The sequence below is a fragment of the Pituophis catenifer genome, unplaced genomic scaffold, assembly GCF_029215685.1.
Source record: "Pituophis catenifer annectens isolate HBS135680 unplaced genomic scaffold, rPitCat1.0.hap2 SCAF_2, whole genome shotgun sequence".
Taxonomy (NCBI): Eukaryota; Metazoa; Chordata; class Lepidosauria; order Squamata; family Colubridae; genus Pituophis; species Pituophis catenifer.
The window spans coordinates 110655104-110669721 of NW_027256882.1; the positions used below are offsets into that span (position 1 = coordinate 110655104).

The window sequence follows — 14618 nt, forward strand, 5'->3', positions numbered from 1 at the left end:
CAGATTTGCATGTTGCTATATTTATTGACTGACAATATGAGAATAAAAAGTTTTATCCATAGATTTCACAGCAAACCATTGTCTTTTTTTCCTATTTTTCTATAGTTTATCCTTTTTCAGAATCTTCAAAATATTTCAGAGATAAAAAAAAAAATAGCCTGAGAGTAGTAGAAATATAACCTCTTAGATCAGCTCTTTGGTCAAAATGGTACGAAGCTGTTACGGACTAATTTCTCTCTGGTATATATTGTTGTCATCTGTGCCCAATATGGGCTAGTATTTGTTGATGGATATAAGCTGTGAGCAGGTATAGTGCAAGCTAAAGTGCAGTGCATTTGAACTGGCGCCTCTCATCCTCTAAAGTGTTAAGAAGCCAGGAGCAATGTCAACAAGACCATTTTCTCTGCTAGTTCTGCAGTTAAGAAAGGGGGAGGAAGCCCAGGCAGAGGAAGCAGGAGGAAATCTGCAAAGATTTACTCAAGGAACTGCTAATAGCCTGTTGCTGGAATCCTAGCTCTTAATACACCCACAACACTTGAAGTGCTAGTGCTCAATTAGTGCCAAGGTATCAGAAACTCAAAGTTTATAAACAGAGACCTTGGGCAGATTGCTCATGGTTCCAGAACATAGCTAGCAATCTTTCTCCCATGGGGAATTAGATCAATCATCTGAAAACAAAGTGTAGTTTTAAGTTTTCCCTCTTCAAGAAAAAAAATCTTTTAAATATTGCTTTAAGTATTGCATTCAATCTGCAATATCTATATATATTCAAGTAAATTCCATGTAAGTCAAATTAGTTTATTTTACTAAATATGCCTAGGACTAGGTTGTCGCAGTTGTCCTTAACTTTTGCTGGGGTTCATAAACATATTTTAAAAGTAATTAATCATAAGTTTATAATTATTTGTATTTGTATATAGCAAATATTTCTGGCACAAATAGTTGTTCAAGAACATCACTTTAGAAACAATATTTTGAATAGTACTTAATAGCTTCAGATGTTACAGGCACTCACATTTAAATCTGCTGAATTAATTAGAGAATCTTTTCAAATGAAACCATTTCATCTTTTAATCTATTATTAAATATTGCAATCAATCTTGACAAAGCTCAATTTATTGACGTTTGAACTTTAAGTATAAATTATGAATCTTGACAAATTTTCAGTTTTTCAAAAATCTATAAATAAATTCATGCTTGTTTCAATAGTGAATAAGTTTTAGAAATAAATTTAAAATAACTGTTTTGGTTTTGCCTATAAAATACAAAACACTTTCCAAAACTACTTAAAGTAGGCATGTCTACTTAAACATGCCTAGCACTTGTGGGAAAGCTAAATTACAGTGTTTATAGATCCTCTGATTACTTAAGAAAAGCATCAGTGTATAAATTAATACAGAAATAAAAGCTAAAAATTAGAAATAAAAGTTAAAAATCAGATTTTTAAAAAGTTTTCTTCTGCATTCTGTTCCATATCTTAACTCATACGCAAAGAGCTTTTTAGGTTCTCCCCACCCCCATGGGCTCCTACAGAGGAAAAAATAGCAACTAAATTCTTTAAAGTTAAAACAGTTAAATTATTTAAAATTACATTCTTGATAACCAATATGTTGGTCCATTGTAAGTATAGTCCCCCCCCCTAATTCTGAGATGTGATACTAAAGGGAGATTAGGGTTGAGGCATTCTATTATACCACTTATTTTCTTTAACTATTGATTATCCCAATCGTTTCCCCTCACTTTCTCTCTCCTCCCACATGGCCAATTATGTCTATAGTATCTTTAGAAGCGTCCTTAAAGAGGCCAATTGCCTGTTCTTCCATTCTCTCCACATTTTTTTTAATTAGATTAGTAAGGACACTAGGAATGGCAACCCCAATCCAGCCCAACAAGTCTTTAACTATCTTCCAGTTGCAGTATCTGCATCTTTAATTTCCCCCCTTTTCCACTGTTGTTCTTTGATTTGGTGAAGAAACAGAAAACGCCCCCCCCCTTTTTTTTTTTGCGCAGACTAGGAGGGAAGGTGAAGTAGTGCTGGAAAGAAGGCCTAAGGGAGCGGCCCTGCAGTAGGAAAAAGATGGCAGCCTGGAGGCGGATGGGTGGAGGGCAAAGGCCGCGGCCTTGTGGATCCATATTTGACAGGCTGCCTCCCCGCCCATCTGCCTGCCTTGCACCCTCACGGGGAGGGCTCAAGCGCGGAGACGCCCTGCCATTTTCCAGCGCCCCAGAGGGGATCCGTCTCCCAGCCCGCAGCAGCCAAATGGCCGGCGGTCCCCTTCTCCGTCCTCCCACCGCGCTGTGGTGCGCCGTGCAAGGCCAGGCCCCGAGCTGCAGCCTGTCAGGCTTGGCTCATCCATCAGGCGGACACAGAGCAGACGCGCTCGATCTGGTCGGCCGAGTGTTTGCTTTTCCCGCCATTATTGCAGCCCTGCAGTTCTTTTTTGTTGACACAGGAGTGCGAAAAAGTGCTAATGTCAATTCATCAGGGGGGCGTCCGTCGAAGGGGGCTGTAAACAGGGCGAGGCGAAAGCGGCCATTTGGAGTATTAGCAGAGGGAGCTCAATGGGAGATAAAGCGCCGGATAACGAGCCGTGGCTCCCGGCTGCATTAAACGAATGGAGGCCGGCGGGAACAGCTTCGCCTTAGCGGCCCATTAATCATCGGCGCTCCACTCCCGCCTGTGTCCACCCCTTCTCTCTCCCCCCCCCACCCCCACCTCTCCGACCGAGCGGGGATTCCCACCGACGCCGAGGTGGAGCATTAATAATGGCTTTATGGGCGCGAGCCTGGGCAGATTTAGTGACACGCCCAGGACCAAAGGGGAGGGAGATCCGTCGGAGCCATCCGCCGGCCTCCCAAATGGCCTTTGGGTGCAGCTCCCGCCGTTGTTAATCCGTGCTGGAGGTGCACCTTATATAAATAAATGTGCTTGTGTAGATATACTTGTTGAATTCCTGGCCTTATCGCCGTTTCTTACGCTGTGTTTTGCTCTGCTGTGAAGCGTTGGCCGTTCCAGCAGCAGCGCAAGCGCCGCAGAAAGCAGCAGCGCCCAACACAGTAGATCACAGTAGATCAGATTACGTGTATCTCACCGTCGTTTAAGGAATCGCGGCTCCGTCCCTCTGGGTGGTTCTTTTTTTTCCCTTTCCACTCTCCCTAAATAGTGACTGCTTGGAAATCACAACACGGTGACTTAATTGAGGTTGTAGTCAAACAATTAACGCGTTATCTTAGATGATAACTTAAGCAAGAAATAACGAAGGGAGCCAGAATTGTTATACAAATCTCAATAGTCAGGCAATCCTCTATTATATTACAAAGGGCTAAGCATGTTTTCTTAGGTTCCTGAGCATTTTCATAGGAGTGATGTTAAACATTGTCTGAAGAGAATTCAGAGTAGTGTAGGCTGTTTAAAGTTGTGGCCTCAGCATCAAGAGGCAGAATGTCTTTAAATCTAGGAGTCAAGTTTTGAAAGCATGTCAGGTGCAGCTTGTTTCTGAGAAATGATTTGCTCTTATAAATAATACATAATGCAGCATTGGTGTGCTAATAAAACTGAAAGCTATACAACCATAATGGGGGTGTTTTGAGTTAAAATTCATTCTCAGAATGGGATAATTATGACAATTTCACCTTTTCTCTAATTTCATTTCCGGATCTATTTTCAAATAATTTAAATTATTGTACAACATCCTGCCTTTTATTGTGTGAGAACAAGTATGTTAACTATTACAAAGCTTTCTGTACAAAATATAATATTAATTATTAATAGTAATCATCATCAACAATTTATCACAGGCCTGTCTCCAAGGACAGGACGGTCTTTGTGTTACTATTTCACTTAGGTGTAATTAACAGTTTTGGATCATCATTAAAGTTGATTCCCTCCTTGGACTATTACCACAGACTTTTTCTCCTTGCGATTAATCCACAGGAGATGACAATTGCAAGTCTAAACTGCACTGGGGAGAAGCAGGGAAAGGAATTTGAAACAGGCAAATTTGGGATTGCTGAAATAAATGGACCTCCTAGATATGCCACCTACCTGTTTAAAGGGATAAGTTAATTTTAAAAATGCCCATTCACATGCAAGTTTTCCCCAACTGTTGTACAACCAGCCCTTTTCCTTTGAAAACACAAAAGGCTCCTTACCTTCTAAGACTTGATATCAAACCACAATTTAGGAAATTCTTTCATTCTTGAAAACTACAACTGGGGAGTAGGTTGCCTCAAGTAAGCAAAATATCAGACTTAACTTTCTTCAGCACAATCCCCAGGGGGGGGAGGAGAAATGGCACAGATCCTGACCATAGGGTGTGCTTTGGCTACCAATAAAAATAGGCCTTTTTGCTCAGTCTTTCAATGTCTGACATTTTTAGGATTCACATCTGCTTATACATAAAGATACAAAACTACCATTATTTGTGTTATCTCAGAAAAAGAAGTGACCCAATTAAACATACGTTATTAATCAAAGGTATAGATTTCAGCCAAAAATTGATTAATGCATTCTGCTATAGTTTAACATGATGCTTTGGAAGCAAAAATAACTTGAGATATCCCAGCAAATGCATTATAAGAAAAAAAGAAAAAAAATCTTCTAAGATACCAAAATATTTTATAAGACTTCATTGAAAATTATATTCAGTGTCCCAATAAAAGCTGTTTCTGCCTACATTTGGATTGGAATACAGTGTAAAAATGCTATTGAATTTGCTCTACTTGAGATCTAATTTATAGAAACACAAGAAAAGAATCTACTTAAGTTATTGAAATACAATAAGGTAGGAAGAAAGGGAACTCAAACAGTAAAGAGGCCGATCTACTAATTCCCCTCCTCTTCTTTTTTGCCTCAGCCTTATATTTTGGGTTTCTGTATACAGACTAATCTCTCAAACTGTCATCACAGAGTTTGGATCTGATATACCATCCCCAAAAACCTTCCTAGGGCAAGAATTTTAATTGAATCGGATGTTGCCACTTCCATTTTCTTGTGAGATAAAATGAATTCCTTGCTTAGGGAGTTGAGGTTGGGGAGAGGACAGGAGAGAGACAGATTTCTGACTAGGCCACCTACAACCCAACTGGTCAGCTTCCTTCCTTCCTTCCTTCCTTCCTTCCTTCCTTCCTTCCTTCCTTCCCTTCCCTTCCCTTCCCTTCCCTTCCCTTCCCTTCCCTTCCCTTCCCCAGAGAATCACTTTTCAGTAAAGACTTACAAATTGCAGATCAAAAATCAGTCTTTAAATACAACTGGGAGTCATAGATGGCTGTGGGGGAGGTGGGGACTGGGGCAGGGGAAATGGATAGAGAGCAAGAAGGAGTGAGATAATGTCCAAAGCCATAACCCTTCTGGAAACAATTAGTCTCAGATAAGGCTGAGGATCCCTGCTCAATTGCTCCTGTTGCATGTCTAAGGGAGAAGGTCAAATAGCAACAATAGAACAAACAAGCAAAAAGATGGGATGATTTCCACAGCATGAAGATGGACTGATGGTCAATTTATTTCTAGGAGAAAAATAATCTTACCCTGGTTAATAATTTTCTCTGCTTATTAATGCTCCTGGAATTCGAATAAACTTTCACCACCATCCTCATGTCCTTGTATTACTGGCCCTGTGTCTTTCTCCAATTTCTGAAATAATAGTTTAAAAAAACTGATAGAACCTACAATCAGTTAAAAGGTATTGTAATCATCAAGGTGCCCCCCCCAATCACCTTGTGACGAGAAGGGCAGCAAACAAATTTAATAAATAAATAATCATATAGAATTGGATATACATTGGTGAAGTGAGGCATATATAAACACTCTGGATCAATTGAAATAAATAGAACTTGCAGCTACAGATATATCTACAAGACTGCAGAGTGCTCAATTGTGTTCAATCAATAGGGTGTGGAGGGAAAAGTGTCTGGACAGCCACATTTAGAAAAAAGGGGACTATAAAGCAGAAGGCTGGCCCTGCCCTCAGTTGCATCCCAGCTTCCATCTGTGTAATGTGTGTGTGTTTGGGGAGGGGGGGGTTCACTTACAATTTCCTCCTCCTTGCACCACATGCAGTTTCAGCAGGCAACAAATCTGGTCAGCCATTCCTGTGCTCAGAAGCTAAAGAGGGTGGAGCTTAGTTAGTACTTGGCTAGGAGACCACCAGGAAATCCCAGTGCTGTAAACTACAATAGGACATTCGGGGGTGGGGTGGGGGGGAAGGTAGACTCACAAGGCAGCAATAACCAGTACTTTCTGTATTGCTACCAAAAAAAACCCTCAGCAAGAACATGATCTAGAAACCACCAGGACTGAAGACTGACTGACTGAATTTTACCTACTATTGCACAATATTTTTTTTCCAGGCAACTGAGATGCACCCCTTACGCTGTGCTACAGGGAAATATGAGACATGGAAAACTACGATACTTTATAAAACTAGGGGCAGTATTTGCCCAACGTATTAAATCTGGTTAGTTTTAATGTGATTTCATCTGGGTTATTTGTTAACTGATTAATAATATATAAGAGTTGGAGGGAGGGAGGGAGGGAGGGAGGGAGAGAGAGAGAGAGAGATTGTTATTTTATGCTTCCATTATATTTGTTGAAATAGAAAATGTGTGATTTACTTCGAAATCATGGTGTACATATAAGGTTCTGACTCAGTAAACCGGAAGGCATTTGCTTCCAACCGAAGGCACCGGTGGTCCTTCACCTCATTCAAACGGGATAATCCCGAAATGTGCAAAATTGGCGGCGGCTGAAGGTTCCGGGGTGATTGCGAAATCGAGAGATGCCAGGAAGAGAGTATGAGAGCTGCCTCATCCCGGGTCGCTGCCTCTCCGGCCGCTTTAGCTGTGCCGAAAAGAACAGCTTCCCGGTCCCCCTCCAGCCCCCCCCCCCCGCGCGCTGGGCAATTCCTGGGTCTTCCCTCCCAAAAGAAGCAGGCGCCCGGTGGAAAGGGGTCTAGCGGGCGGCACGAGTTATTGATCCCTCTGAGGGCGAGAGAGAGAGCGAGAGAGAGACCCTTGAAAAGAAAGCAAGCTCTTTCCACCTGGGCAAGAGGCTCTTGAGGAAACTTTGAGCGAAAATCTCCCCCATCCGACCCGAATGCTGCGCCCGCACTGACCCTCGACGGGTCCGGATGGAGTCTGCTCCTGTCCCCCGTTTTCCCTCCGCTAGAAGGACCGGGAGCAAGCAACGCTCCTCCACCGCTGGCCGGCCCTGCTTTTATCAGGCCTTTCCAAGTTAAAGAGGGAAACGAAGACCGGCCTTCCCCTGGATGGCGCCGGTCCCTCTCCCTTCTCTCCGTTGGTCCAGTCCGGACTGCGGGCTAGGGAGGCGAGTGTTTTTTTCATGGCCCTGCTTTCCTTCCAGCAAAAGCCCGACTTCAGCCAGAGCCGGACTGAAGCGGGGCAGCGGGGGGGCGGGGGGGGGGCTGCAGGCCTAGTGCTGGGCTCCTCGACGAGTGTCCAAGTTTAGCGGGGCCAATTTTTCTGTCAAAAGCCCAGCGCCTCCAATACGGCAGCTGCTCTCCCCTCTCCGCGGCTCAGAGATTCAGCTTGCGTCTCTTTCGGTAAGCCACAGGGTGTCTTCGAGAAAGGGCGGCGGGGAAGACGCCGTGGGGGTGGGTGGGGGGACACAATGCTTCACCACGGCGGCGGCCAGGCCAGGTAAGGTCATCAACCCTGACCCCGGGCGAGCCGGATGGCTTCAGCTAAGAGGAGTCTGGCCTAAGGCTTCCTGAAGGGCTTAGAAGTTGAACGCGCCGGTAAAGAAGTAGTGCGCCCCGAGGGAGTAAGCGCTGTGAGCCTTGGAGGGTTGCGAGGGTCTGTATTCCCGCGGCTCATGTGCAGAATTCTCACCGCGCCTTCCCATTAAGCCGTTCGAGGAGGCTAAATACAAATCTTTTTTAAAAAAAATAAAAGAAATAAAGGGACGGATTGCTATGTGGATGATGAACGTAAAGGAAAGGCAGCCTTTCCAAAGCCTTCCTCCCTTACCCAGGGGAACCTGAGTCGCCTCAGGGAGTGGGCTGTCTCGGGCCGGCCGGCTTTCTGCCCCGCTCTTCCGCAGAGGAAGAAAAGGCGGCAAAGCCAGCGGGGCAGTGCAGGCCGTCTCCGGAGGCTGCTTCGGGGCGGGGGTGGGAGTGAGAGGAGCTGGTCGTTGAGGCTCCAGCCAGTCCCCGCACCCCACACCCGCCGGATTCCCCGATCGAGGGCCGTGAGGGAAAAAAGAGGCAGCCTCTGCTTGCCTCCGCTCCCAGCTCTCTTTGACATTCAGGCCAGCGCCTTCGCCTGAGGCTTTGCTCGCGGCGTGTTTATCTGGCCTGACGGCGTGATGGATGGCGGAACGCAGAGTTTTAGTACACAAGAGGCCTCTCCGCCGACAGGAGACGCGGCCAAAGCCGGCGCTCCTGCCTTTTTCCTTCGGCGGCGCTTCGCGGACCTCCATGCCTATATTAGGTGGGTCGGGCAAGCTGCCCCTCGCCGGCCGTGGCGTCCGGGCGGACCAATGAGAAGGCTCCCCAAGGGCAGGGTCCCTCCTCCTCCTCCTCGGGGTCCCGCCTCCCTACCTGCCTCCAGACCACAAGCCAAGGCTGGGCGCTTGGCCGGCGCGGCGCCCTTCGGAAGCCGGCGCTCGCGGGGGGCACCGGCCGCAGCTCCGCTGCAGCGCCCACCATGTTCCCCAGCCCTGTGACCAGCACGCCTTTCTCGGTCAAGGATATCTTGAGTCTGGAGCAGCATCCCAGCGGCCTGGCGTCCCTGGAGCTCTCGACCTTGGGCTCGCCCTCCTCCTGCATGCTGGCCACCTTCAAGCAAGAGTCCTACCCGGCAGAGGACGCCCCTCTCGCCGAGGCCCCGGCCGGCCTGGCCAAAGGCAGCGGCAGCACTTTTCCCGGCCCTTTCTTCGCCAAGAGCTACGTGGAGATCGAACCGAGCAAGGAGCCGAAAGAGAGCAAAAAAGGTAACCGTGGGGTGGGGGGGGAGGTCAGCGCGGATCCTCCGCCCGTGTTGCGGGGCCGAAGCATCCTCTGCCAAGGCGGATCCCTGGGGAAGAACGGCTCTTCCGAGGAGGGCACGTCCGGGGTGGTGTCTGCGGGCCAAGCAAGCAAGTGAATGGGAGCCTTGAACCCGCCTCTGCCTTGCTGAGTGTTGCCGCTCCGGACGAAGAGAGACTATATAGGAAGGTTAGGAGGGAACAGTAACCCTACGTGGATGGCGGTCGACTTCTGGTGGCTGGGGGGGGGGGGATTTTAAGTGGAGCATTGAAGAAGACGCCTTCGATTGTGTTCGGTCTTGTATAGTTTGTTTAGGGGGGTGGTCATGGCAACGTCTCACCCCTCCCCCCCCCCATATCAATATCCTTAGACTCCTATGTAGATGACTTGCTGTTTTTTGTGACTAGTAATTGGTGACAATCTAAGTACACTGTGTAAGATTAATACCGCTGATGCGGAAAAAATATACTTAATTAGGACAACACCTAATACTACCATAGCTCTTGAAAATGGCTTTCATCTCCCTCCTTTAGTGCAGTCCTTACAACAGCCCTTGAGAGTAGTTCAATCTTACCATATTTATATGAAAGGAAGATTATCCAGAATTTGGAATGACTACCCAAGAAAATTTTAGACAGAAAAAAATATTCTCTTCTGACATTATCTTAATCCCAGTGGATCTTAGATAAACTCCTTTTCCCATTTTAAAGGTTAATTATCCAAGAATAAATTAGTCTTTCATTCCCTTGAAGTCAGAATATATTGGAGACAAAATGTCTTCCCTTAAATTACCTTATTGAGTCCGTCCTGAGTCCTTGTTCAAAAATTCTGATCCTACAAATACAACATCTATTCGGCTACAATGGGACTGACATTCAAAGATGTGTAGGCAATGCCCAAGTATTTAGAAACTACAGGGACACCTCACCACCTCCAAATCCCTTCATCTCATTTTAGCTAAGCCCCCCAAATAGTTGAAGGGCTAATATGAATACTTTAAGCAACACTATGGTTTTTCATTCTTCAAAATTCAATGAAAGCTACTTTTTGTTTTTATTAAGCATGAACCTATTTAAACAGCTGAGTTTAGTTATGTTATTGTTACTAAGTGTTTACTGCTAAGCTCTCCTTCCAGAGTAGGATATATAGTATACTCAGGGTTCACAATAGATCCATCAAAACATTTGTAGTATGAAACTGGTTATTTCTACTGAGAAGCAAATCTATTGAATTCTTTGGATTCACTCATGGCTGAAAATGTCTTAAATTTGCATCCTGTTGAGAATAAGTTCTATTTTCTAACCTGCGGTCCAACTGATCTCAATGGGGTTTGCTTCTGAATACACAGGAATGGGTTTGCGAATTGTAACACTGCCTTGCTTTGAACATGGTTCTCACTTTGTTCTCTGGCCTCTAAAGATATCTTGAGACTTTGGAGACAGATTTTCTCTCCGAACTACTACAATAAATACAAGAAAGAAAAAAATAATTCTCATGAACTGGATTTTCCTGGAACAGATTCCTGGGCAAATATGCTAAGTATCTCCACCTGAGATGGAGTGAAATTTTGAGGTCATCAAGCCAGGAGAATACAAATGTTCAAAGTTCTTTTGGAGCAATTCTTTTCTGGCATTAATCTTGCTCCCAAGGTTATTGGAGTCAAGCTGAACTTGGATCCCATTTTTTGATCCCTTAAACTGCCATCTTCTACACACTCGCTTGGAGAGGACCCCAACCTCTTTCCACGTAAGGTGGGGAGAGACCAATAGTATTCCAATGGAATGTATGGCAGTGGGGATCAACCTCCCAAAATCACTAGAGATGTTGATTTAATCTCTATTGGAAAATGAATCAAGGATCCTTCCCATTGGATATTTCAGGGTGTTTAACCTTTCAAAGTGAGAATATTCAACCATCAGAGCATTTACCTTGTTCTGTTGGCAGGAGATAATTTGTTCATGAGGAATTAGAGCTGGTCTGTGTCTTTCAGTGCTGGCTCCAAACACCTGGCTAGAATGCCCCTTTTCAGTGACCCTTAAGCAAAATCAACTGAATTGTCTATGAACTTTTTAATTAGCAATCTCCTCTACCATGGAGTAAAATAGAAAAAAAAGTCTACATGGCATTCAGGGTCCTCAGTCCTCTATTTCCAGTTTAAAGTAGTTACCAACTTTCTCTTTACTGATTTATTTGCAGTCTGTACTGAAATAGCACCCATTGAGCTGATAACTGGTGAAAGGAATATCCCTGTTCAGGTGACCTATCTCTTGGTTGGAAGGAAGGAAATCCTTAATTCCTTCATTCTCCTCTCACTTCTCAGAAATTAATGGTGTGACTTTGCTTCTGGAAAATACCCAGCATCTTGACTTTGTATATTTATCCTGGTATAAGCCCTAGGCTTCAGCAAAAAAAAAAAAACTATGTGGGTCCCATTATGCATATACTTTAAACTACAGAAATTAACAAAACAGAAGAAGAACCACGATGGGCCTATATGCAATTAAAAACGAGTTTAATATTTAGTAGTCCTTCATTTGCATTGATTTCAAACCATTTTACTTTCAAGTAAATGTTCACAAGACTGGAGGTTGAAAGGTCCTTCTATCTATTTTTTCCCATTATCTGTAATTTCATTTCATTTGTATCTGAAGTGAAAAAAAGTTCTGCTAATTTCAGTTTGTTTCTGGGAGTATTCAAACTAAAATCCATGCCTAAATTCAATTCACATATTGGACAGAGTGAGTTGGGTTGTTTAATTTTAGATAATTGTTTGTTAGCTACAATTGGCTGGATACACACAGCATACAGCAAAAGTATCTTTCAAGTATAAATAATAATAGGGAAATAGAATCCTGGTCTTTTTTATTGACTGAATTATTTAATGCAGCTGGTTGAATTTGATAAGGCTTCTTACTTATAATCACAGTAACAATTAATGGTTGTAGTTGCAAATAACTTTAGGCATCTATGGTCTGGAAGGAATTACAAATATTTCAGTTCTCAGCCTTGCTTGGAAATTAGACTGGAGAAATCCTTTTTCTCCCTTATTTTTGCCCAAATCATTTTTATTTGGTGGAATAAATCCTAGGAATTTCCATAGAGATTGTTTCCAGAATTTTTATAGATTGAAGGGTTATTTTCCTGACCCACACAGGCCAGTTTCTGTGGGAGCAAATCAACCAAAGTTAAGCACTTGAACCTCTCAATTTTCTTCAGCTGGGGAAGTCAGAAATTATCTCTCACTTCATTTACTCCCTTACTTTGTTTGATCTGTGGCTCTCATATTAAATAGACTTCTTATCGGTAGGATTACATAGTGCAACTTCTATTGAACTTCGAAGGATGTTAGTACTTTCCAGGCATACATGTCTCAATATTTCTGTGTTAATTGAATTGGCTCCAAAACACATCTAAGGGACGCCTATGTGTGTGGGGGGAGGGGGGGTCTCATTTCTGTTTTAATGAATACTATCGACTCAAATCAGGCCATCTTTATTGACTTATAATTGTCCTTGGATCTGCAATTTTAGGGGAGGAATGTATGCAATTTACTTTGGAGTTCTACTGGAATAATGTAGAGTTACTTTTAAACATCCCTAGTTTCGACAGCTCAGGGGAGACAGAAGAGAACAAAAGCGTTCAAAGCAAACCGAGAAATCGTCAGAAGGTTAGACTAGGAATGCTCAGTGATGGGGTGGCGGCCACGGCCAGCCTGAGATGTAAGATTAGGGACTCTTAGTGCCGGTTATCATTCATCCAGAGAGCGCTAAATACCATCAAACCAAAGCGAAGGAAAGGGAAGCCTCACCGGGCCCGGCAGGGGACAAAAGCGGCCGCGGGCGGGCGAATGTTGCTTCCTAAAGCTGCTCTCGCCTCCACCCCTCTGATCGCCGGTTCGGTTTGTCTGTTTTTGCCTCCCCGCAGAGCTCTGCGTCCTCTCGAAATCGCTGGAGCAGGAGAAGCGGGACGCCGAAGAGGCGGAGCGGCCCCGGCAGAGGAAGAGGCGGAAACCCCGGGTGCTTTTCTCGCAAGCGCAAGTCTACGAGCTGGAGCGCCGCTTCAAGCAGCAGAAATACCTCTCGGCCCCGGAGAGGGACCACTTGGCCAACGTGCTGAAGCTCACCTCCACCCAGGTGAAGATCTGGTTCCAGAACCGCCGCTACAAGTGCAAGAGGCAAAGGCAGGATCAGAGCCTGGAGCTGGTGGGCAGCATCCCGCCGCCTCGCCGGATAGCTGTGCCGGTCTTGGTTCGCGACGGGAAGCCCTGCCTGGGCGACTCGTCCCCTTACAGCTCTCCCTACAACGTCAGCCTCAACCCCTACAGCTACAACGCCTACCCGGCCTACGGCGGCTACGGCGGCGGCGGCGGAGGCACTGGGGCCTGCAACGCCAGCTACAGTTGCAGCTATCCGGCCGTGCAGAGCGTCCAGCCTTCGGCCGCCGCCGGCAACTTCATGAACTTCAGCGTGGGGGACTTGAACCCGGTGCAGACGTCCATCCCGCAAGGGAACGGCGGCCTTTCCGCGTTGCATGGCATCCGAGCCTGGTAGGGTCAGAGGGCCAGAGGCCTTCCGGGAGCAGACTTGGATGCAGTCCGGCGCCTCCTTCGGAGAAGCGGCCTGCACCATTGTCCCGGATATCAGAAGCCGAGAGAGAGAGCGCCCTTTTCCGCGCTAGGTGGGGTCGAGGAGGTGCTCCAGGTCTTGGACACGGAGGGGAGGGTGTACGCGGAACTGAGGCCGCCGACTACTGCATCAGCTTTCGACGGGTCACTTCGGATTTCCGTAGGACCGAAGCCTCATGGAGGCCCGTGTTCTGGGTAGATCGCACCTGGGTCCAAAGACAGGAGGTGGCCGGACCTGTGTCCCTTCGCTCCCGCTTCGAAGTTACGTCTACAAAGATTCCCGAAGTCGCAGAGCGCTTGGCGTTAACGGGGAAAGAGTTTCTTTTACCAATCCGCACCTCTTTCCCACTTTTAAAAATAACATAGCTAAATCTGCCTATAAACTGCGAAGGACCTTTATCGAGTCGACTTCCTTTTCTTTTCCATACCAGCAGAGAACACGGGCGCACCTCACTTCTTTTCACCGTTTCTTCAAAAAGCCCGGCTTGCCAAGTAGGCTTTTGCCTTGCGGGAACGATTCCTGGTTGGTTAGTTTTCTTTGAAAGGCCGCCCTACTTGCTTTCCCATGCGATGCGAGGCAGAGGGTCTGCGCACCACCGCCCGGCCCACCCCAGGAGAAGGCGCAGGCTGTTGTGATCCCCGTAGAATTCTGCACTAAATCGGTTTGCTGAGAGTATGAAATGCACTGCCCGGCCGTGGCGTTGGTATAGGTGACTTCTTTCGGGATGGGGGAGGGGGTGTTGGTTTCTGTACCCCAACAAAAAAGAACTGATGTCTTGTCATTAAAAAGAGTGGCTTGAATTTGGGCTGCTTTATGTGTTTCCTTGCGCTCATTTGCAAATCAGTTTGCTTTTAGTTGGAATGAAAGTGAGAGAAGCCACCCCAACCCCACTTCGGGAGATGCCGCGATGAAGGGACGATTCTCAAATATCCCGCCTCCAGTCTGAAGGGTGGCTTCTTGTAACTCGCAACGCCTGTAAAGTCCCACTGAATTTCTTGGGATGTAATTA

General features: G+C 45.8%; 1 protein-coding gene across 1 annotated transcript; it reads left to right on the forward strand.

Moving 5' to 3' along the window:
• Positions 1–8637: 8637 nt before the first annotated feature.
• NKX2-5 (NK2 homeobox 5) lies at positions 8638–14399 on the forward strand. Its single transcript, XM_070937361.1, has 2 exons — positions 8638–8950; positions 12909–14399. Exons 1-2 carry the CDS (start codon positions 8665–8667, stop codon positions 13532–13534), a joined length of 912 nt encoding a protein of 303 aa, XP_070793462.1. The 5' UTR covers positions 8638–8664; the 3' UTR covers positions 13535–14399.
• Positions 14400–14618: the final 219 nt, after the last annotated feature.

Bases quoted from the DNA above. Each gene is read 5' to 3' on its own strand.
- NKX2-5 (XM_070937361.1), top strand. From the start codon at position 8,665: ATGTTCCCCAGCCCTGTGACCAGCACGCCTTTCTCGGTCAAGGATATC. The intron at 8,951-12,908 runs GTAACCGTGGGG...GCCTCCCCGCAG, and splicing joins GCCGAAAGAGAGCAAAAAAG to AGCTCTGCGTCCTCTCGAAA.